Raw genomic sequence first — 24912 nt, forward strand, 5'->3', positions numbered from 1 at the left:
AAGTTGAAACCTCTTTGACATTAACGGTGACGCCTTGCAAAACGGGTCCAACAACCTTTACTCAATTTCGCGTCGATGGTCGATACAGACTGCTCGTTCCCAGTTTTTATTTTTACAGTTCCTTGCTGGAACGCATAACGAGGCAAAGATTTCAGTGTGTTGGAGCACATATCTGTTTAATTGGTGAGTCATGGTAGAAATCGAAGGTAACCTAGGATTCTCTTGGATCAACGACCATGGAGAGTTAGACAGTGCACTGTATATTTATCCCCAAACGGCAATGCGCAAATAGCGGCCCCAATAATTAGCGATGTCAGCAAGTTCCGCTCAGTGGCATGCCATTGGCTGCATTGGATGACTACTTGAACCGTACATCCATGCACTTCACTCGCAGGACGTTGCTGATTTCGGCCGACCAAAATTGCTGCTAACGGATTGAGAATTTGCTGCTGACTTATCAGTACGAGCACGACTGTAATTGTGAATGACTCTTTTATCGCCAAAAAGTGAAACAGTGCTTTTATATTTGTGTGTTATCACCCCAAGATCCTTTGGCTGTGCCAACTTCTCCCGTTCCCCTTAACTCTCACTTATACAATGCGTTCTTTCGCCAATACACGGCTAAGATGTGTGAAATACTGGCTGTCCTCAATTTCCTTTTGGAAAGCACTGGCCCAGCCCAGCTTGATCGCGGCCTCAGCTTTCGGCGTTTTCCGCATCGGAACGAATGACGCCAGAACCGGTATCCGCGTCTTCTCCTTAATCTGGTCGGCATTCTACATCCTTGTCTTATCGCTGTACATCGTCGCTCGCTTCGCCAACCGTTCCACCCCGGTGGAAAATCTGGAAGATTTCGTGGAAAAAGTGTGCCAGCACTACATCTCCGATGTGCTGTTTTACCTCAGCATAATTCTCCACATGAAAGCTTCCACAAATACCGGCGTCATTCTGCAGCGAATCCTGCCGGTGATTCAGAAAAACGCGCTCACCGCAGATCGTGGACGGGTACTAGCGTTGGTGGCCTTTCTCGCAGCTGCTCTTTTCGTGCACATAGCACTGCAGATTTACGTTATCGCCGCCGGGCACCAGGTCATCGGTGAGGTGGTCGTAAATTCGCCAGTGCTACTGGCAATGTCGACTGATCGCAGCCGGAGATATTCCTTAACGTGTTTCCTATACGTTGTGGTGCTATTTCTCCAGATCGGCATTTATTCCGTCAATCAGTTCCTGGCGTACACTTGCGTTGTAACCGCCATAACCTATAGCAGACTGAAAGACGGCCTGCGCAACGAGAAAACACGGGACGGAGCGCTGCGCGATGTACAGCATTTGCGCCACTATTTTCTTTTACTGGCGGATCTGTACGGACTGCCGCTGGCGCTGCAGTGGTTGCGGGAATTAATCTACTGGGTCTATGATCTGTTGCAGTTGCGCGGTACACTGTCCGTGCGCGGACCGCTGTTCGCTATGTACATGGGCTTCAGTCTAGCCTACCTTACTCTAGTTGTTGGAGCGTCTATCGCGTGTAACGATCAGGTAAAATTTGGCAGGGGATAAAAGGTGGCAGTGGCACCTGCCACTGGCAATTGCCACTGGCAGTGGCAGTTCATTGGCAAGTGATAAAACATGGCAGCTGCCACAAATATAAAATCCCTTCTAAATCGACTCGGAAACATCAATTTTAGCAAGATCTCAACGGTATTATTTCAGAAAAGGTTAAACGTGCTTGGATGTATTGCCGCTCCCACGACCAGGCCCGCGGTGGAAGGGGTGCGGGGGGGGGGGCCGGCCACCCCCTCCCCGTCTTTGATTTTCGGCCGCCGGGGGGCAGCAGTTTTTCGTTTTTCACCGCCGCGAGGGCGGATTTAAGGTATGGCGCCCACCCCCTTCCGCACCCACCAGTTTCTGGCCGCCACCCGACGGTTTTTAGGAAATTCGCCCCCCTCCCCGCTACCAAAAAGCCCCAGCTTGTGCCTGCGGCCACGACGACGCGTTTTCTGTGATTTTTATGGTTTTTAAAGCTTCCTGGTTCTCCATTTTTCTTATCTTATTCTTAGGTTTTCTTAGGTTTCTTAGAAATTTTACGGGTCTGTGCGTTGTTTGCCTTAGCTTTTTATGGTTTCCTAGTGTGTAATTCTACAAAAAGTACTCCGAAATTTTCCCTAATTTCCATCTCCTGTTAGAGAGGCATACAGCTACTTCTACTGTCTTCTATCCATGTTGGTACTGACTTACTTTGTTAAGGAATCAACACAAAAGATGACTTCAGTTAATGACAATCAAACAGAAAAACATTCCCGAGGTGTCCATTGGTGCTTTGTTTGATATTAGATAGAACTGGGCCCACGCTCAAACTCGGACTTGGACTACTAAAACTTGGACTTGGACCGAACTTGGACTTTGATTTCCTAACTTGGATTTGGACGTCTCAAATTGGACTAGGAAACCTGGACTTCTGACTTGGACTAGGAAACCTGGACTTCTGACTTGGACTAGGAAACCTGGACTTCTCCTTTTAAAAACCTAGTATGCCTAAGAAACCTAAGAAACCTAAGAAACCTAAGAAACCTAAGAAACCTGAGAAACCTAAGAAACCCAAGAGACCTAACAAAAATAAGAATCCTAAGAAACCTAATAACCCTGAGATAACTAAGAAACATAAGAATCCTAAGAACCCTGAGATACTTAAGAAACCCAAAAGAAGTCCAATTTGAAGAGTCCAAGTCCAAGTTTAGCAGTCCGAGTTAAGAAGTCCAAGTGTGGTCCGAGTTCAAGTTATAGTAGTCCAAGTCCGAACTTGAGCACGGGCCATAGAACTTTTGTATAAACCCATTTTTTGCTGCGAATCGTAAGGATTCCTCTTTTAAACACGAATTTCTAAGCGAGCCATAAAATTCAGAACCAGTAAGAAACCGTTTATACCTATTAGTCTTTTCTCGGAAGTTAATAAATCGTGAAAAAGCCTCAGTAACGTAAGTCGACCTCAAAGTAGAAGGAAAAATAAGAACTGTACAATAGCATCACCATAATTATTACCAATCTCGTTGTCCTACGGTACCATTACAAGCACCGGTACCAGTGCCACTACTAGTACCATCAAATAAAATTACCATTTCTTAGTGTTTTTGAATTTCTAGATTTCAGTTTTTCATTTTACATTTCGTAAAAAGAAGCGCTCAAGTTTCTGGCAATTGCCACGTTTTATCGTTTGCCAGACGTGTAATGGCAGATGCCACTGCCAGTGGCAGTTGCCAGTGGCAGGTGCCACTGCCACCTTTTATCCCCTGCCGTAAAATTGGCAGTTGCAGGAAAGCGTTTCGTTCCACTCGTGAATATGTGGTAATGTATTACTGAAAGAATGCCGATAACTTTGATTTATAGAGTACAGTAATGCACAAACAGCCGCTTCTCCATTCAAACACAGTGCTGGCGACTAGTGGCGAGTCATTCCGAATCATGCACACTTGAAAGCGTCTCTGATTTTCTGTTACCCACAGTTTTTGCCATTTATGGTATCGAAACACGGGCCGGCTCATGGATCACTAGCATTAAGTACTCTCTATTATTTTGTTGCCCTACAGCCTACGTAAGAATCGCGCATAAGAAATCGGTTTTTCAAGTAAAGAAAAGAACCGGGTTAGTAATTTGACCAAGGCATGCGTCGGCTGCGGCACTGGAATTTAGTTTTTAAGCAACAAGTCTGTGCCGGTGGGGCACCGGCGGATGCAGAAGGAAGTTCTTAAATTATACAAACGTGAAACAACTGTGATGGTTGGTGTGGAAAGTGACCACATTTACTGATTTACTGTAGCGGCTCGAACAAGTGAAGACAGAGGTTGTGTAGAAGTATGCCATACAGTTTATGTACGGGGAATTATCACGTACGTAGCGTGTATAACATTAATGCGAGCGTATGCACAAGCAGTGCACACGCTGCAGGTGCTGATTTTCCGTCCCCAAACCTTAACGTGCCACCTGTACAAACCACTGTAGCTTCTATGTGCAGGCTAAAGGTGTGGAAGCAATGTTTGAAGAGATTCTGGAGCAGACCAGCGAGCCGACGCAGCAGAATATACTCCTGTGGGAGCAGCATAAAGCGCGCAGCATCAACGTGGCGCTGAATCTGGGAGGCTGTGTGGCGCTGGATCGGCAGTTTGTCTTAACGGTATGAATGACTTCGAGTATGCTGTAAAGAATGCCGGTTAGGTTGTGCAGTGCATGTGTCTTGTGTCTGCGTAGTGCTGGGAATCATGGCCACCTACGTCATTCTGATCTGGGACGATAAGAGCGGCGCTTGCCGCCGAGGCGGTAACATAATCGCCGCTTGCCTTGGCAGCAATGCCACAACTTGCAACTGCACCGTTGCAAAGCCAGAGTGATGCCAGATTTAAATGGGTTTAAATGGGTTTCTTTGGACTTATGGGAGCATGTGTAATCAACATCTCTGAAGTGTAATTTTTCCATAATTCTGTCTTCAGTGAGAACTACGTCCTCCATGTATGTTGACAACTTTATTTGACGAATAAATGGCAAAACACCGGATCAGCTTAACTACTGTATGTGATACGACACTGTATAATACGTACTTGAAAGACGAAATCGAGCCGGTTAGGAAAACTATTCCAGCACAACGCGGAGAGAACCGCGGCCCATAGTGCTAATATTTAAGGGATTTGGCCCTGTACATAGCGCAAAAAGTTGTGTACGTTGACGGGAATTTTCGCTTTCGCGCACTTCCATACACTTTTTTGGGTTGCGTTTCGACATTATGTAGCAAAATGATTGGTGTATATAGGCGTGAAATCCGCTTTTGCGCATAACTTCCGGTTGCGGAGTTTTGAGGGTAAGAAATTTCCAAAAAGTGTAAATGCATTCAGGTATATCAGAAGTCTCATTATGGACCGACGCCTTCAAATTTTGCACGTAAATGCACATAACCATAAAGATCGTTCTTACACGGATCCAGACTTCCATAATTTTTTTCGAATTTTAAGTTGAGTTTTAAAATTTTAGAAATTCATTTTAAAACTTGAAAAACATGCAAGTGCAGTGGATCGGTGTATTATAAAGAACGAGTTTTATGGTAATGCGCATTTACCTGCAAAATTTGAAGGAGATCGGTCTATAATGAGGCTTTTGGTACACTGGAATGCTTTTAAATTTTAGAATTTTGTTACTAACTTAACATCATAACTCCGCAACGGATGCTGCGAGCGCAAACGGATCTCACACCTGCATACCCAATTTTTTGGCTACAAAATACCATAAAGCAATGCAAAAAAGTTTTTCGGAGTGCGCGATAGCTATAGCTCCCGTGAATGTAAGTACACGAATTTAGTGCTCTGTACCGGGCCAAATCCTTCAAATGTAATCAGCCGAACAAGACTTTGTCTGGACTCCAGATAACAATTGTTGCAAGATACAGAACGGTTTTCTCGAAACATTATAAAATAAAAATTTACAGAAGCATGCTCAAAATAACGTTAACAAAATAATGTACGACCGTACTATTTGAGCATTTTCCCGGCCCAGCGTGCGTATGGTGCTTCGTATTTCCCATACACTCATATGTGGTATAATACTATAACTATAACTCATGAGTGCGTATATCTGTCCCATACACTCATATGTGGTATAGCTCATGCGAGCGGCTGCGGTACCTATTAAGCCCCGTTAAATACCTCTGTATTTTATCCAGGTTTCAAATCCCATTCTAGATGGTAACCCTAGCCGGAAACTGGCTGCTTGCTCCGGTTTCAATTTAATTAAAGTTTTGTCGCCGAAAAAGAAAATAGCACTGATTTGTGTACCATTAACTGATACGTATCAATGCGCAGGTAATTGCGACTGAGGGTATCTGATGGTCTGATGCAGTATATTAACAGTACCGAAGTATATCTACTCCAAGTATGCAGGTACGTCGAACTGTCCTCAACGCACCACTTGGCTAGTGGGCTTTACGAAGTTATAACAGAAGTATGTGCTGCATTCGACTGCCGTGGGATGTAGTTTTGCCAGTCCGCAACACGGCCTAATATTGTAGTAACTCCAGATTATTCGCCTATTTGCCATTAGGTTTAATGTTTTAAGCTTAATCTTCATAATACACATAATAATTTTGCTGTTTCCAACAGTGTTCACTGTTCACTATTCCGAGTATGGGACAAGTGCGAGAACCACTGATGCAGAAGGCAAAAATTTTATTCATTTCCGAAAGCTACGGTATTGCGCTTATCGTAAAGATGCACCGAAACGCACCAGCCATGCCCGCCTGATTTCCCGAGGGAAGATTATGTGGCTATTTTTGTGAAAGATGCCGGAAAACACAAAAGCCGCGGCAGACCACAGAAAAACCATTTTTCCGCGATCTGTTTACTAAACACGGGCATTTCCTCAATTATTATCTATACTGCGTCGTTATTCACGCACAACGCACACCGTAATATGCTGAAATTATACACAAACGCCGCGCAAACCTTTTGGTCTATATGACCGAGAAGCTGAGAGATGTGTGCGTCACGGTACATATAGGCGGAAAGGTCTGCGCGGCGTTTGTGTATAATTTCAGTACAAATTTCTGTGTGCATTGTGCATGAATAATGCAGTAATTGAGGAAATATTCGTCTTCAGTTAACAGATCCCGGAAAAAGAGAGAATCTATCTCGCTGCAAGGTGCGATGCTTCTGTTGCGCTTTAATCGATTCCATCCGCTTTATCGTTATTTGCGTTTTCCATCTTGCTTACGATTGCTGTTCTGGTTAGCACAAATGTTGCATTTTCTGTGAGTCGCTCAGTGTTAACAGAAACACCGCAAAATGTATTTCAACGCGACAGCTGCTCAACATGCATCGGCCGCCTTAACGTCCCATATTAATACCTCGCGATTCTCTTTGCCCCTCTTCAACGTATCATTCGGGCGCCCGGTATCAGCCAGTCTCCTCAGCACAGAAATACTGGCCGTGACGTTCAATGCTGCGGCTTTACTATTTATGCTAACGAAAACGTCACTGCGGACACCGTTCAACGTGTACGTTTTCGCCTTAATGTGTAGTAATGTGGCGTTTGTGACTGTTGACTATACCATCGTCGTCGTCGCCGAGGCGTACGGGTCATTGTGGCTAGGTAGTTCCGTCTGCACCGTACGCCTGTATTCCATATATGTCCTGGCTTCCCTGATCTACCATTATCATCTGCTGATCACGCTGAATCGCGCGTGGGCGCTGTTTGGACCAATTTCCTATCGCGCCTATCATAATCGCACGACGGCTGCTATAATATGCGGCGCTGTTGTCGTATATCCACATCTGTTTATGCTGCCGCAAGTAATACGCGATCACTTGTACTATCGTTTACCGCTGGAGAAAGGCTGTCGGCTCAATACCGCCCGCCAATTTACGCTGACAGAATTCACCAACATTCTAATTTTCGATGTGCCATGTGTGAGCATTTTTCTCGCTTATCCGTTTTTACTGTGGAAGATGTTGTCGTGGCGACAGACAAGACCGATTTGCAAGACCAACACCGCACAACGTCGACTGAAGGGGAAGCAGGAATCTCTCCATCGTCCGTTCATCCTGTTGACACTCTACACGTGCAGTACCATGGTGTGCTGGCTGCCGACTATCTGCTACTATACGATTCTAAGCGGTTTTCCCACTGTTCAACCGGGCACCGCCTTTTACCAAGCCCAAGCCAACCTGTACAACCTCCAGGCCATCTTGGATCCCCTGTTCTTCTGTCTCACCGTGGGCAATGTAAGGAAGTTTGCATTTCGACTTCGCAAAGGACAGCATAAAAATCAAATCCGCCCTCTTTCTGACATGTTTCAACTGCAAACCATCAGAACGGAAAGCGTCGAGAACATCAACGCAGCAACTACAACGGCGGTGTAGCCTGACGATGTGCAGTGTACATCCAGCTTTATCTCTGCCTGTTGTACTCGTACTTGAGGCAGTGTGTGTTCTTCCTGAATATGTTTCGCAATGGTTCTTTTAAACGCATACGACGGAATGGTTTCGCGTTGACATTTACTGAGCGTACCCACATGAATATTTTCTCTACGGAGTATTTTTTCTCTAGCATGCCGGAGATACTTAAATTCCTCAATCAGTGATGCTGGTTTCACCATCCGTGATTCGAGTTTCAGTTGGTACCTTGGTGGTGGCGTTGGCGGGCAAGAATTATGGTCTATAAAAGCCTTAGTTGGCGCATTGGTGTTCTCTCTCCGCGCCCAAAATGTTTCAGGGTTTCTGCTCCAAATTTGGATTTGGCTGCAGTGATAAGTAAACCGTTTTCGGATCCACTTCGCGAAGGTGTTACTGATGTTAAAGATGCCGCAAAGTCACCGCCTAATTATTTGCATCGATAAGGTGAGTAAGCAAAGTAACAGAAAATTTGCGAGTAAATACAGTAACCCCAAGTTAACTTCTAATACAAGTGTTTTATTCTTTGGATTCTTTCGATTCAATACAACCTGACGCTGCGTTCGTCTTATTAAACAGTTTCATTCAGATTTGACATTTCATTTTAAATTGTAACTCTGAGTAAACGACTCACACTTCATTTGACCGTCTGTAACGTGCGGCATTATGCACCAGGATTGTGCAAAGGTAAAAATATAATAAAGTTCAAAACACGGATAGCGTACCTTAAGGCCACAAATTACACCGACGATTCTGGTTGTTTTTTTCAAATGCTGATTGTTCTGTCTATTCTGATCATTCTATGTAGTGCTCACTAGGGCAAGCATTTTGATGGGTGTACGTGCGCTAGATTGCTTTAGAACTACACAACATGGGGTGTGCAGGAAAATTTGGAAAAATTGTGAACTTCCTCAAAACTGTTTTCATAAATTAATCATTTCTATTTTAACCAGAAATGTCAACGCCTGCATTGAACTCAATTTGTAGTCCTTTTCTCGTAGCGGACCAATGATGATCTAGCGACGCGACGGCACGCACAACAGACTTGCCAGGCGCTGGTCCAGGTCTAATAATTCGATAATTACGGTAAATTACGATGGCGGCAGGTGCCGGCAGTCGCTGCAAAACTCTATCGTTCTCCCAGAAAAAAATTATTTGGTTTCCCGCTGTTTATAACGAGTCAGTTTAAAATTAACCTAACAAATTCATGTACCGCAAAATCTGTATACCTTGAATACTTACGGTTCCGTCGGAGCAGCTTCCGGGGTGCCCAATACTGTACCGTTATTTTAAATTGCCTACTCGCGGCTTTCGTTATGTGGTAATTTCAAAAGTATTTGCGAGTAAAGTGTTCAATCTTCATATTACACAGCACCGATGTTCAATATTCGCGGTGTCCCCTTATGTTGTAGTCAAATACGAGGCTCGGCTCATTGAACCTAGCCGGGCGTTCAATGTTCGCAATGTAGTCTCACAGATTTTACTGTACCAGAGGCAGTGTATATACCAATTTCTTAATTGGTGTTTCGTTACAAGGTAACGGTTAAGTTTCGGGATAGGTGGGAAGGAGTTTTGAGAGTGACAACAATAAATTTTTCTCCCCGGAAAGCAACGAATGACAACAGCATTATGGCCATCGTGTTAGACTGTTCTTGGGAAGCAATTATTTAAACGACAGCTATATATAGTCGTGTGGGACGATTACGGAAAGCCGGCCATATCAGTGACTAGTGCAATCAAAACCGCTGATACTGCAAAAACTCACAATATCAGCAGACTCAACAGGGCGGTTTGTAATTGGTCTACACCATCGCAATCATATCGCCTTAGCCATTACGATAAGGCACATCGAGACAGTTGAGTAATACGGTATTTATTAAGCCGTCCGTCAGGCTGATGCCTGTGGGCTTAAGGCCACTACCTACAACGCATTCGATTTGGCTGCAGTTTAACCGCAATATTTGTCCTTATTAATAAACGATTTATTAAACTGTGCTTTTTGATTTCAGTTTCACGTGAATGATCTCTGAAAATATCACTGGTTAATAATCTTACCAACAGCAGACCATCTACTGCGGACGCAAATGTTCCGGATACTAGCCTACCTTGCAATCAGCCGATTGCGGTTTTCTCTTCCAAATCTAACGTAACAGAGCCCGTGGCCAGCCTAGATGATACTCAAACAGAAGCAGCTACACCGGCCTCCATGGAAACATCCAAAGGCAAGAATGCTATGAAAACGACGTGAAACAGAACAGACCTGCGTTAAAATCCCAGTCGAAACAGCCGCAGTGCCCGATACCCAGACGCCAGTATCAACGGAAGTCGCGCTGAATGCAGTAGAAAATCAGCAGAGCAATGGTGAGAATGTGGAGAGCAATCGGGGACTGGATTTGAGGTGGCGGTTTGATGAAGATGATGACAACAGCGACAGCGATGGTTTTTGGCAGCCTGGCTACGACAGTGATGACAGTGCCAATGAAACTGACGGCATGGTCTGCGTTCAACAGTAGATGTCCAAGGGATGGCCCAAACGGCCAAAAAACTAAATGACACGATGACTAGCACCAAAGATTGTCTTGGCCACCAAAGATTGGCCACAAATCATAAATTAAATCAGTGCATGTACAGGTTGCGTTCGTAATTGTGTAGTGGGCATTATTAACGTTCCAACTGTTCAAGACTGAATGCGTTGAAATCCATAAAGAAAGTATCAGAGGGATAGTTTCTATTAAAACTGATTTTAAAATTCGGTTTTCGGTGGATGTTCTTACGGGATCAAAAAAGTACTGGAGTTTTTGAGAGTGTCTTCTATTTTCGTTATGTATTAGTCAGGCCGCTTATATTTAACAATGCAACAATCCACAGATGTATGCTGTGAAAATCCCCAGTATTGTTCGCTAGCTAGTTCAAACAAAATGTTTCGGATTAACTCGAACATATATTATCAATTCGACCAGTGTGATATTGATAAAGGACGGATGTTGCGAATAACGCCGACGCATGAAAGGATATTATTCCGCAGCTGCTGAGCTACTAGTTAATTATTTTATAACTCTGCAGTCTGCACTGGAATTATGCCGCCCACTTTCTTTTGTACTTAACAACCGGATGAGAAATGCAAACCTACTCTGGAAAAGCTGCTCTCACGCAGCGAGCAGTGCGTCTCACGCCGTAATCTGGGCTCACGGCTCACGCTCATAAGAAATCCAGATTACTCATGAAAATCACAGGATTTACTGAGAGGTATGGCAATCAGATGCGTGCTCCGCGCGATCTGATTCAGTCAAGAGAAAGCTTAATAGACTTACTGGAATGCGAGGCTATCTGCGACAACCTTTCCCGTATAGAGAATTAAGTTTTGAACCAAGCTTTTATGGACGACGATGTGGAAGTGACTGCCGAATGCAATTTGATCCTCAATATAGCGAGTGAATTTTTTTTGGCGTCATCGATAGCTTTGGATGCTACGCCTCGTCGCTGTTTCTCATAATCTGTCGTATTCATTGATGGGTATAATTGTCATATGGCATTGTGACTGTTAAATCTTCCTTATTATTGTTTCGTTGGGTCAAATGCCGTAAACTTCATTGATCTCGGACCGCTTTTTGACTGAACAGCAAAATAACCGACCAGTGCGACCACCGCCAATAAATGGCGTTAGTCATGAAATGGAACGCGACAACGGCTCAAAATCTGTCAGCACTTTCGGTATCTAATTTCGCCACACCAGCTTTCCTACGGCCGTACAACGCCACCTTTGGAACGCCCGGATCAATCAGCCGTATTAGCATTGGGATACTGGCCGTGATGTGCAATTTTTTCGCGCTGCTGTTGACGATGACCAATGCATCGCTTCGGACACCGTTCAACATCTATGTCATAGCTTTGATGTGCAGCAATATAGCGTTTGTGTGTGTTAACTGTACACTCAACGCCGTGGAGGACGCATACGGGCCACTCTGGGTGGGCAACTTCCTGTGCACCCTCCGCATGTATTCCTTGCATGTCTTCGTCTCTATGATCTACCACTATCATTTACTGATCACACTGAACCGCGCCTGGGCGCTATTCGGACCCGTCACCTACCGTGCTCGGCATAATCGCGCTATCGCCGGCACATTGTGCGGCGCTGTGGTCATCTACGTGCACATTGTTATGCTCCCGCAGTTGATACTTGATCACCTTTATTATCGTCGACCGCTGGAAAAAGGCTGCCGGCTGAATACCGATCGCCAATTTATCCTGACAGAATTTACGTCCATTTGGATGTTTGACGTACCTTGTGTGGCTATTCCTCTCGCCTATCCGTTGTTACTATGGAAAATGCTATCCCGACGACGTGGATCTAAGCAGGTAAACGTAAACAATACACCTGCACAATGCGAACCGGAAGAGAAGCAGGAAGCTTTGCACCGTCCCTTCAAACTGCTAACGTTGTACACGTGTGGCACGATGGTGTGCTGGCTGCCGAGTATGTGCTACTATATTATTATCAGCAAATATCCCAGTGTCCAGTGGCCACCCGGTGTGCACCAAGCCACGAACAATCTGCAGAACATGCAATCGATCCTGGATCCGCTTTTTTTCTTTCTCCTCGTCGGCGACGTGCGGCATTATGCACTTCGTCTGTGCAAAGGAATAACTATGCGAACGAGCAAGAAATAATCTACGTCTTGATGTCAACCAGTACCAATATAATACAGCTCCGTTACCAGCTGTCCTTGATTTGTGGAACCACCACTGCAGCGCATTGGTTATGATGGCGTCATAACATGGCTGCATGCTCTAGCCAAACGGCTCCAATATGCTATCCTTTGGCTTTTTATTTACAACTGTTTCCGACTGCGACAACTGTTGTACTCGTACTATGGACTATGGTCGCGCTAACAGTATTGGCACGCTATGCCTATACTTTGTGCTTGCATCGTTGTGTTCATACGGTTTACCTGTTCTTATCTTCCGAATCTGATTGCTAATTTCATCAGAAATCTGTGTGTGTCAATTCGTCTTTGTGTTGGTCGGAGTCTTTGAGGATTTGTACGCATATTAAATAGCTTGTGTGAATATTTCATAGTGTTGACTAGAGAGTCTGTAAGCACATATTAGTGTGTGCACATATTACGGATTCATTATTTAATCTTTATGGGTTTCTGAGCGAGCATCCTGTGGCGAACGTACAGTAATAGTGGGTAGATGCAAGAAGTCACATAAGAATCCGGATAATAAAATTATCCAGGTATTATCCGTGAGCGCGGGAGTAAATCATCGTTCCAAGCAGAGCTTCTCACTGTACCGAGTGTATAATTATGCAATCTGGTACGGCTTCGTTAACGTTTTCTTTGTGGCGTATAATCATTAATTCACCGTAAGCAAGTTTTACGCAGATGTATATGTTACGTAAAACCCGAGGCAAAAAATACATCCACCGTAGAAGCCTGGCGTGATCGGAAGATCAAAGCGCAGCGGTTGCGATGTTACAACTAATCACGGTACACAGCAATGCATTTAAACTTTTCGCCCATCTAAGTACACCATACCTCGGCAACCGAATGTTGCGCGCGCAAACAGTTTTCAGAACAATGTGTACAAATCATTAAGCTTTGGAATGACATCAAGTACATACTGCAAAAAAAAAGTGATTCGGACTGCGCGAAAGCGAAAGTTTTAGTGTATGTTTCCCATTTTTGACACCCTGTACCGGGCCATTTTCCTTAAATGTACAGACTGCATGTGCATGGAAGTCCACGTACGGAACAAGCTTATTATGAACTGATTCCGAGTAATCGATTGTCTAATTTGTTACAAATAAAGAGAAATTATGGTTTGGCACTTGTTTATAAGTCGTAACGAACTTCTACGCAGATGTATACGTTATGTTATGCTATGCTGCTTTTGTATCTCCAAGCCGCTTCGAATATTTCTTTTCTTTACCAACACAGACTTGGCGAATATAATCTTGCTTTCCATCATGCTTAACATGTTTTTCGTATCCGTATCTAAAACATGTTAAACTGAGACAAACTGCATACGTAACAAAAAAATATGATGCGCGAGAGGCAAACCAAGAACCTGCGTGGACTTCAAAATGCAGACAACTCGTAGAAAGATGATAGTCGCGATTACTAATCGTGGAAAAAATAGTATTCGCTCAGTTATGTACGTTGGTATAGCAAAAAAACAGCATTTTTTAATGTTGTACCCTAGGAGTCTCCATGCCGAACACAGATTATGTTGACAAAATGTTATTTTTTGGCAAATCATAAGTTGTGATAGCAGAGCCCTTTTATCATGTTACACATCTGTTTCTTGTTTGGTTGACATTTTTTGCCATTATGCGGCGTACATTTTCTGGGATTACGCATTCAATCTGTTATAGAAGTTCAATGAATTAGATTGAACTTTCCAGTTCCAAATGCGACTTTACACATCATGAGACTTTACACCAAATGCGCATCCTCACCACAAAGTGCCGGCCCGCGCTTAAGCTCGGACTTGGACTCGGACTTGGACTTCTAAAACTTGGACTTGGACTTCACTTGGACTTGGACTCGGACTTCACTTAAAATTGGACTTGGACTTTACTTGGGCTCTGAAACTTGGACTATATGACTTAAACTTCGATTTAGGCGTTTCTTTTGTTTTCCAACGTTTCTTCAAGGTTTCTTAGGTTTCTTAGGTTTCTCAGGTTTCTCAGGTTTCTTAGGTTTCTCAAGTTTCTTAGGTCTCTTAGGTTTCTTAGGTTTCTTAGGTTTCTTAGGCTTCCTAGGTTTCTTAGAATGCTAACCAAAAAAATCTTAGAAACCTCAGAAACCAAAGAACCCGAGAAACCTAAGAAACCTGAAAAATCTAAGAAACCTAAGAAACATTTAAGAACACCTAACAATAACCTAAGAATATCCTAAGAATTACCCAGGAATATCCTAAGAATAACCTAGAAGTATCCTAAGAATAACCTATGAAACCTAAGAAACCTGAAAAACCTAAGAAACCTAAGAAACCTTGAAGAAACGTAAGAAAACAAAAGAAACGCCTAAATCGAAGTTTAAGTCATAAAGTCCAAGTTTCAGAGTCCAAGTAAAGTCCAAGTCCAGTTTTAAGTGAAGCCCGAGTCCAAGTCCAAGTGAAGTCCGAGTTTTAGAGTCCAAGTGAAGTCCAAGTCCAAGTTTTAGAAGTCCAAGTCCGAGTCCAAGTCCGAGCTTGAGCGCGGGCCCAAAGTGCCAGGTACAAGTACATATGAGTATTCGGAAACATACGTGAATTCTTCACAGCAATTAAAGCAGACTTTACAGAAAATTGCATCATTATCTCAGGGATTTTTAATGCGGCTGGCAGCAATTTGGGAGAATAGGAACACGCAGTATCTGTACTCATTTTATTAATTTTATGATGCTGCTTTTTTCGTTTGGACAAAGTATTTACTTCAAGATTTAAGACCATACCTGCAATCTGGAATGGAAATGGAACTTCGTACACAGTTAACGTCTAGTTGCCTGCAAACGGCTGAGTACTGCCAGATTCAGTTTCAGAATACTGTTTGGACAAGTGCACTGAACCGTTTAACGTCAGAGGTCAGTGAGCGCTCCCCTTTAGTTCGAGCATTTTACAGCTGCTACGACCGTGTGTAATTTCAGAAATGCAACGGACTAACAGTTCAGTCGGCAAAACAAAACAGTAAACAGCACATGCAGGTAACAGTTGTAGTATGTAAGTAATCAAGGGAGTTACTAACGAACAGGAGGCTGGAAATGTGGCGGTCAAACAATGGTAAGACGGAACATAGGTGAACGCTCACAATCACTCAACATTAGGCTACATCCGTCCTTTATGAACAAAAATAAACACTTCTGCATTCATTCGGCCACTATAAGCTTCCCGTTCAGCCTTTCATGGGCTTTGCAGTTTGCGCAATGAACTGCGAAATGCAGTGTGCATCAGGGGACGAAGATTGCAGTAATCGTTGCAGTCATGCCAATATTGTCAATCCACAAGTGATTCTGATGCAGTGCGAACTAGTCACCTACGAGGTTCGCGTTATTGTGCAACGCTAACCACCTCGACGATTGCACTGTCATTTTTACACCGGTAGTCAGTTCATGGTTTAAAAGCAGATGAAATGCAAGGCATCCTATGTCAGTTGTATACTTAAAATAATAATATATTGGGCTTTCCTTAACACAACACTGATCTTTCAGACTTTCCAACCACACTTACTAGCATTAAATAATTTGTAGTAATTACCGGATTCTTTTATGGACCACCCAATGCACCGCGTTAACAAACAACGCAAATGGATTCCAAAGCGATAACTGCTAACAAACTGTCGGCTTCCTTGACCCAGGAAATCAACATCACAGGATGTATTCTGACGCCGTACAACGCATCGTCGGGACACCATTTATCAGACACCCTCGTTACCACCGGAACAGTTGCCCTGATGTTTAACTTTCTAGCACTGCTGCTAACGCTAACCAACCAATCAATGCGGACACTGTTTAACATGTACGTCATCGCTTTAATGCTTAGCAATATGGTGTTCGAGTGTGTGGATCGCACATTGCTCGTCCTCACCGACATGTACGGTGCCGCTTGGTTGGGCAGTTCCCTGTGCACATTACGCCTCTATTCCTTGTATGTCATCGTCCCTATAATCTACCATTATCATCTGTTGATCACCATAAATCGCGCCTGGGCACTGTTCAGTCCGGTTTCCTACCGTGCCCAGCACAACCGCGCCATCGCTTGCTTATTATTTGGCGCTGTGGTCGTGTATGTGCATATTGTCATGCTCGCGCAAATGGTACGCGATCACCTGTACTATCGTCTCCCGCTGGATGAAGGCTGCCGACTCAATACGGATCTCCAGTTAGCTTTGACGGAATTCACGTCCATCTGGATGTTTGATGTACCATGTGTGGTAATTTATGTCGCCTATCCGTTTTTACTGTCGAAGATCATATCCCGACGACGGACCAGACCGGGTGCTTATACAACCAAACAGGAAGCCTTCAATAATCCCTTCAAGTTGCTGACACTCTACACGTGCAGTACCGTAGTGTGCTGGCTGCCCTGTATGTGCTATTATACTATCATAGGCAATTCCACTATCCAGTTGAGCCCTGTCGTTTTTCAAGTCGCGTCCAGTCTGTACAACGTGCAGTCAATCCTGGATCCGCTGTTCTTCTGTCTCATCGTCGGCAATGCACGGTCGTATGTATTAGGATGTTGCAAAAGAACGAGTAATACGTCTGCCCTGGTGCTGCCAGCGCTTACCCGCTAATAGACATTACGGATGGCCAGAAGAATTCGAAATCCTACGCTACGATACTGTTGATAAAGCGGCATGACTGATTGTAACTGAATACCTGTTCATGTGCTGAATTTTACAGGTGTAACTTTCTTGATCCTCTGAAATACGGTACCTGTATCTGCGTTGTAGTAGCGACAGCTTCTGCGCTTCATTCTTATGTGCTAATTTTTTTGCCGTCTGTTTTCTTGTCGCCATAGCTTAATTTCGTCGACTGAATGTCTTTGCACGCGGATCGCACTTTAGAAATTGTTTAGGGAGTCGTTTCAAGGTGTTGACTTTCCTCTTCTCGGGTTTGTCTGCTTTGCGACCGTGCTGTCTGCTACCGATATCTGTAAGGCTTTGACATTTAACAAAAATTTCTGCTGTTCTGCGAAACGTTTCGATTAAACACTCACTACAACTTCGGTTCGTTAAAAATGGACATAGAAAAATTTATACTGCAGTTGACTTGATTTACGTGAATTTGTTAGTTTTCTATATGTTTCAAGTTTTTTACCCGCCCAGCGTATTACCGCTTTTTGTGTCAAAGAGCCACTGTTATGATGTAATGGACTGAAAACCACTGTTTCCTAGTGTTAGGAAGATACAGTATGCGTAATTAAACTATTCGTGTAACCTATTAAAAACTACAAGGAAATTTCCGGCCTCGCGTGCGGTTTCGTTGTGGTCCGTGGTTTTCCCTGATGAAATAAAATTGATATGCAGACTTGTTAGCTTCAGAAGGTAAAAGATATGGCTTCTTGATTATTCAAAACAAGATCATTTGACAAAATCTGACTCAAGCAAAACACTGAAGATGCCGTATCAACAAAAGTTAAAAATCCTAGTGCAGAAGGCAGCTGTGAAACACCGATTCGTCCACTGTGCAGCCATGCCGCTAACGCCTGCTTCGTATTATGACGGTACTGTAGCTACTGCGTTCGGATTTCCCATGCCACCCGTGGCAGCCGTGGGCTGCTGACCGGTGTCCGTAGAAATGCCGACTTGATTATCACTCGCTACTTTGAAAAATCGACGTGCATACTTCCGCACGTTGCCGACGGTGAGACAGAAGAACCCCGGATCCAGGATCGATTGCACATTGTACAAGGTGGACGTCACTTGGAACACTATGGGGCCCATCTGCATAGTGGAATTGCTGAGAATGGTATAGTAGGCCATACTCGGCAGCCAGCATACCAGGGTGCTGCATGTGTACAGCGTCAGCAGTATGAAAGGACGGTGGAACGCTTCCTGCCTTCCCTCGGGGCAACGTGGTTCAGGAGCATGGTTAACCGCTCTAGTCGCTCGTCGCACTGACAGCATCTTCCACAGTAAAAATGGATATGCGACATAAATGACCACACAAGGCACATCGAAAATCCAAATGGACGTGAACTCGGTCAGAATAAACTGGCGGTCGGTATTGAGTCGGCATCCCTTCTCCAGCGGTAGACGATAGTACAGATGATCGAGTATCAGTTGCGGCAGAATAAACGCATGAACATAGACTACCACAACGCCGCACAGTGTTCCGGCGGTGGTGCGATTATGCCAGTTACGGTAGGATACGGGTGCGAACAGAGCCCAGGCGCGGTTCAGCGTATGATAGCGGATGATAGTGGATGAATCAGCAGATGATAGTGGTAGATCAGAGGGGCGAATACATATAAAGAATACAGGCGTAATGTGCACAGGGGCTTGCCCAGCCAAGATGGGCCGTATGCGTCGGCGAGGGTCAGCAATGTACGGTCAACACAAACAAACACCACGTTACTGCACATTAAGGCGACGACGTACATGTTGAACGGTGTGCGCAGTGAGGTCTTAACCAGCGTTAAAAGCAGCGCAAGGGCATTACACGTCAGGGCCAGTATGCCGGTGCTAATGAGACTTGCTGATAAGGGGCGTGCGGATGGTGCATTGTACAGCTGTGGGAAAGATCCCGTGATATTGGTATAGGGCTTTAAAACGGCCGGTAGATACTGGTTGCTTTGGAGAGTGGTTGCATTGGAGTCCATATTTTGCCGGTCAAGAATCACCCCTGTATTCTCTCCAATAGATACGGCATGAATGACCGTCGAGCAATTGGGAAACAAAACGGATTAACGGTTACAAAGCTTTTCGGTGGTAGTTGAATTTGTAGCGTGTAATGGAATAAAAGTGAGCATGAAAGAGCAACCAATACTTGGATGAAGCTCACACAACGCAAACCGAAAGGAGTGCGTGCTGCACGGTAATTATTTGTGGATTAAAAACCTCAGTTGAGCTGCACAGGTTACTGCAATTTTCTGCTTATGCCTTACAATCCATTTCTCAGCTGACTGCATAAATTGCAAAATGCATCCGCAGGTAAGCTTAAGCTGTACAGAGTATCCTTTAGAGGAGGTATTTCAGTCTCATAATTACTAAATTTGTATATTTTTCCCAGAAAGCGGAAGTCTGTTTGAGTGATCGAAAGCGGTCACCACTCACCAGTGTTTCATTTTACTACTGTTTGTCCGTTCCACGCTTGTTTAACAACTTGCTGCATGGCAGCTTCTCGGATTTCTCACAACTGCACATTTCAACCAAAACTGCTTAGATAAATCGAGATTGTTTGTTAAAGGTATTTTAACGAATGCCCAGAATCTCAATGGTGGAATCCTGGGACAATACTCGTTTAGCAAAATAAAGGTGACCCATGGAGAAATTGGCTATATTCATGACTTCGTTTTGTACACTTATGTCGATTTCCCTTTCTTTTTCCATTGTACAATATACAGTATGTTTGTTTTCTCCTTGAACATTTACACCAATTTAACTACTATCTCACAAATTACAAAAGCAACTTGGATCGTTTTCTTCTATAAATTTACTGTAACACGGTAGAGTTTTCCTGTATAAATCTGCTAAACTGACACGCTCCATTTGCTGTTACATAGTTTTATTGGTAAACCGAAGCCGGATTCGTTTTTGCTTGCCTACTAATCTTCGTCACAGCTGTGCTGAGTAATTTTTTTTGCTCAAATTTTTCTCACAATTTTTAAATGATTGTTCAACTTTTTGGAAATGTCAAGGAACGATGACGGATAACGGTAATGCTGTCCAAGCCCACATGTTGGTCGCACTGTGAGAAATATCGTATTCTGCGCTGCAGCAAACCTTTTACTTCACTTCCATGGTGTACGTGAATTGCTTTAATTTCCAATCGGTTGATAGCGAACAATTCAATTCAAAGATAATATTTATCGTGGGAGAATCTTTGTCTTAGTTAGCCATAATTTTGCAGCAGCAGGATTAGTCATGTTATACAACTGAACAAAGGATCAGCGATTTCACAGGAATGAAACCTTGCCATAAGGGCGCCCTGTAAATGCGTTAATGCTGTTATAATTGCCGACAAGGCATTTGGAATTTGATACGATGTTTACATAATAATACCCGGTTCCATTCGGCACGAATATTTGTGTCTTGTTGGCATAAGGCCGGTAATGCGCAGCTAAATTTTGATCCCATTTTTAACCGGGATAATTGTTTTTGAAAAATTCAAGTTTTCTTACCGGTCCGTCCCGTTTTGCACACGGTTAAACAGTGAAAATGTGACTTGTCATGTACCATGCAACTGTCACTTTGTAGAAAACATTGTTATCACGAGAATATCTCTTTGCATGTGTGGGTCGGTTTTTTATGTTGCCCAACCGGCCCCAACATGAATAAACTTTTGATAATCAACAGTTTAAATTTCAAATGCAGCTTTTAGTCTCCAGTTGAAAACTGAATGAGAATGCAAACGTTAACGAAAACAAAATCATAGGCTGCACATGCGACAGTAATTACGACGATGCAAGTAACCGATCATTTATCACAAAATAAAATATTACGAACATCAACCACCCTTGGTAGCCAAAAATTAATATTCAACTCATTGCGAACGTGTCTCATATAATTATGTCGAAATACGGGGTTTCTCTGCAAACACCATCTGTAACCGTATGAACCATTCGGAAGTAATTTGTACTTACAGTGTACGTCTACATTTTTCCGACATAAAGAACAGCACGGAACAGTATATGAGTACTTTATTTGTATTGCGTAATGTTCAAAAGTGGAAACCTCCATTATAGGTATCACATATGTCATATGTACAGATATTTTACAGGAAGCTTCTTTTTATTCACTTAGGTAACAGTCCCGTGGTTGTTTTGAACCATCCGCTTATTAGGAAAAGAGCTTTCTTATTTTACGTATGAAAGCTAAAAATTCCATTTAATCTCACAAAAATTAATTAAACAGTGACCTTTGAAATGTTTTTGAAATCTAGAGATATGTCCGTAATGTGATAGTGATATGTTATAGGGTTCGTCTCAAATTTGAACTCAGGCTCACTCGATGCCGCGAATCCGTCTTTTGAGCTGGCCTCGCAAGCAATATTTGTGGACATAGCCACTGCGTTCCGCGGCCTCGTGCGGTTGAACAACCATACTGAATCTGACTTCGCTTTGAATACGAGAGACGCCCGTAATCACATCGCTCAAAGGGCAGATAAACAAAAAATACGCAGCGTCTTCCTTATAGGAACCGTGCGTCACAAACCAGAGAAGTAATTCAAGGAGCCACAAATTGCATTTTTCCATCTGTTTCTCGCTGCAGAAAATTATCCCGTGCTCGGCCGAAATGCAATCATAATCGCAAGCTGATACCGCAGTTACTTCAGCCTATAATTACACTGGAAACGATATAATGTTTGTGCATTGCCGTTCGGTAAGGTTTGCTGAAGATTCATCAGACGGTTTTATTCAGCCCATTAAATTTACCCAGCAAAACTGGCCATGAATCCGCTGAACAACGCTTCTTTTCTATCATCTTTGACCAATGTCACAAAACCATCCAGACCGACATTGCCAGCCTCTGATGTCGTCATCTGGATGTCTGTCTACTTCACTCAGTGTTTTGGCGGTGGTTTATTGAACATTTTAGTGGTGTGCTTAATTCTAGGACACCGGCGTCTAAGAACGGGCTGCGGTTTGTTGATAGCCCATTGCTTGATTGCCCATACGGCTTTGTGCATGCTTTTCTTTCCCTTATCGACAATTACAGTGTACGGGCGCCTCGTGGCACACTGGGACTACGACGCTAGTGCTTACTGCAACACCTTTATGTTTCTGCAGGTGAGACGTACTACAGTTTCTTGATAATAATTCTTAACAACATATGAACATAATGCCCAAGAGAATGTGATTAATTTTATTAAGTTAGGGACAGGGTAACAGTGTTAAAACGGTTTTTGGCTTCACTTGTAACATTTTTATTAAATCGGTTTCGTTATTTTAGTTCAGTGATGGAGTCTGTTTAAGCTCCTACAGTTCCGTACGGTTTTTGGCATAACAACGAATTAGTGAGTTAAAAAACGATAACTCTTTAATGAAAATCCAATTTTTATCCGATTTTTAAAATTATTGTTTACTTGTTTTTATTAACACTGCAGGACATTTTATCAACCGCTCGTAGATATTTATTAATAGATATTTATTATTATATTCCGTGATTAAAACATTAGAATAAATTAATAGGTCGCTACACGACACGTCAGCAACTGGCTGGAGGTATACGTGGCCGCCAATCGTCTCGTGGCACTGTGTTTTCCGTTCAAATACCGTAACTTCGCCAAAGAAAAACTGGAAAACGAGATTGTAGCCGTTATCTGGTTTCTCGGTTATGCACTGGCCTTCCTGGGAATCTACGAAATAGGCACATACTATTTCTCGCTGCCCAACGGCGCCTGTGGCTACCTGCAGAAAACATCCTGGGGGATGTTGACCTTTGTCGCCGGCAACTGGTTGCCATTAGCCATCGCTGCTGCCGGCTACGCCATTATCTACATTCGGATGCTTGCTAATAATTTCAAACGACGACGAACCTTCGCCCTGGAAAATGCCAGTCAACAGGATCGGAGTGCGGAGAAGAGTCGGCTGAGCAAGGCCAACATGGTGTTTATGGCGTTCTTCTGGAATTCCGTCTGCTATCTCGTGTTCCCGGTGATGACGGCGGTGGCGCCACAGATTCCCTTTCGCATCCCTGTGGTACCGTTGGCCATGGGCAATGTACAAATTCTGGGTTACACTACTAATCCGGTATATAATAATTATATTTCTTATATACGTTCGCTTGCACAAGATAATACTCGTTCTTATTGCCGCCCACACAGTAGGATTAAAATTCAGAAATCAGCCAATCCAATCCTCTGTTAGAAAATTTGCTAATAAATCAACAAATATTCAGCAAAAGGAGCACATTCGGTGGGTATATAACGCCAGGAGCGGTTTCGAACAGAGAAGCCTCGTTTAGTATGCCTTAAAACATGTATAATTACAATCCAAGCATGTAGAGTTATCATTCCAACAATGTGCTGATTGTCTATGCACTTGCAGCTGGTTTTTCTTGCGATGAGTGGGGAATACAGAAAGGAATTACGCTTGGCTTGGACCAGGATCTGCAGTCATGTTCCGCGCATACGAATCCAACTGGAACGAGGGCCGGTGCGCCCGCACAGTACACCGGGAAACACATCGAACAATACTGGACAGTCCAATCCTGCAAATTTCAACAGCCAGTTTTCCGGATCCGTTTGATCTGTCTACTGTATTAGCTATATGACAGTTTGTCATACCACACTACCACAGTATACCGCTCTTAGAATCGTTAAGTTCACTTCACTAACTTGTGTTATATCGCCTGCTAAACAACGGTTCTGTTAACAAAAATTAGGGGGGGGGGTGCGCATAGATTTGGCCTTGATAGCAAAAATGTTGCTCTTACTTTACGGCAACAAAATTAAAATTTTTTAAGCCGACGTAATGCTTCGTGCGCCTGCTGTTCTGAGATGGTGGTGTCTTGTACTGAAGCTACGTACATTTAGATAGAAGACACATACTGGGTGAGACAAAACACTGTGTTAGCAAAAATACCACACTCCACAACCATGAATAACAATGCATCTTCTTAAAAGAAGGTTTTATGATTACAGTGCGCCGGTTCTCTTGGGTAGTTTTATAGTTCACCCTCGTCTTTGTGAGGTCTCAAAGTTTAGAGTGCGATCACGTACTTTTGTAGTACACTGATTGGATTTGCATAAGCGACCATTCTTGACACACTAAAAAGTTGTTAGTTCTTTAGTTTTGTGTAAGGTGTACATAACTTGGTTCTAAGGTTATTGTGGTTCTAAGGTTATTGTGATGGCTGTTAGCGAGGTATGCATTCCAGTTTATAGGCTCGTAGAATGACAGCCGAAATGTGAGCCGGTCGAAGTGAGCGCCGGCCGAAGTGAGCGCTGGCCAAAATGCACTGCGGCCAAAGTAAACGGCGGCCGAAGTGATTGACGGTCGAAAGACTTTGGCCGGAATGATCGTAGTCGAAATGAATACTGCCGAAGTGATCGGTAGCTCTAATATGACTAGCGAGTGTGTCAGCATGCCGGCAAGTGATTACGTGCTTGGTTCACTTATGGTTGTGCGGTGGTTCTATGGTGGTTTACTGGCATAGAACCATTGAACCACTAATGTCCTAACTCGGACATTCTCTCGAGAGGGGAAAGGAAAGCGGAAAGCGGAAAGAGAGGAGAGGGGAGAGAGAAGAGAGGGGATGTGGAGAAAGGGGAGAGAGAAAATGAGATCATACATCGGTTTGAGACTCTCATCGGTTTATTTGTTCCCATTCCGGACC

The 24912-nt window shown here is 43.6% G+C and overlaps 2 protein-coding genes across 2 annotated transcripts; both read left to right on the plus strand.

Annotated features, from left to right (window-relative positions):
* Positions 1-11762: 11762 nt before the first annotated feature.
* LOC129600302 (uncharacterized) lies at positions 11763-12590 on the plus strand. Its single transcript, XM_055498788.1, has one exon. The coding sequence runs from the start codon at positions 11763-11765 to the stop codon at positions 12588-12590; it is 828 nt and encodes a 275-aa protein (XP_055354763.1).
* Positions 12591-22118: 9528 nt separating this feature from the next.
* Positions 22119-23453, plus strand: LOC129600303 (nociceptin receptor-like). The gene is made up of 3 exons (XM_055498790.1): positions 22119-22361; positions 22764-23324; positions 23442-23453. The coding sequence occupies exons 1-3, from the start codon at positions 22119-22121 to the stop codon at positions 23451-23453; spliced, it is 816 nt and encodes a 271-aa protein (XP_055354765.1).
* Positions 23454-24912: the final 1459 nt, after the last annotated feature.

This window comes from Paramacrobiotus metropolitanus, unplaced genomic scaffold, assembly GCF_019649055.1.
Source record: "Paramacrobiotus metropolitanus isolate TYO unplaced genomic scaffold, Prichtersi_v1.0 Parri_scaffold0000170, whole genome shotgun sequence".
In the NCBI taxonomy this organism is placed as follows: Eukaryota; Metazoa; Tardigrada; class Eutardigrada; order Parachela; family Macrobiotidae; genus Paramacrobiotus; species Paramacrobiotus metropolitanus.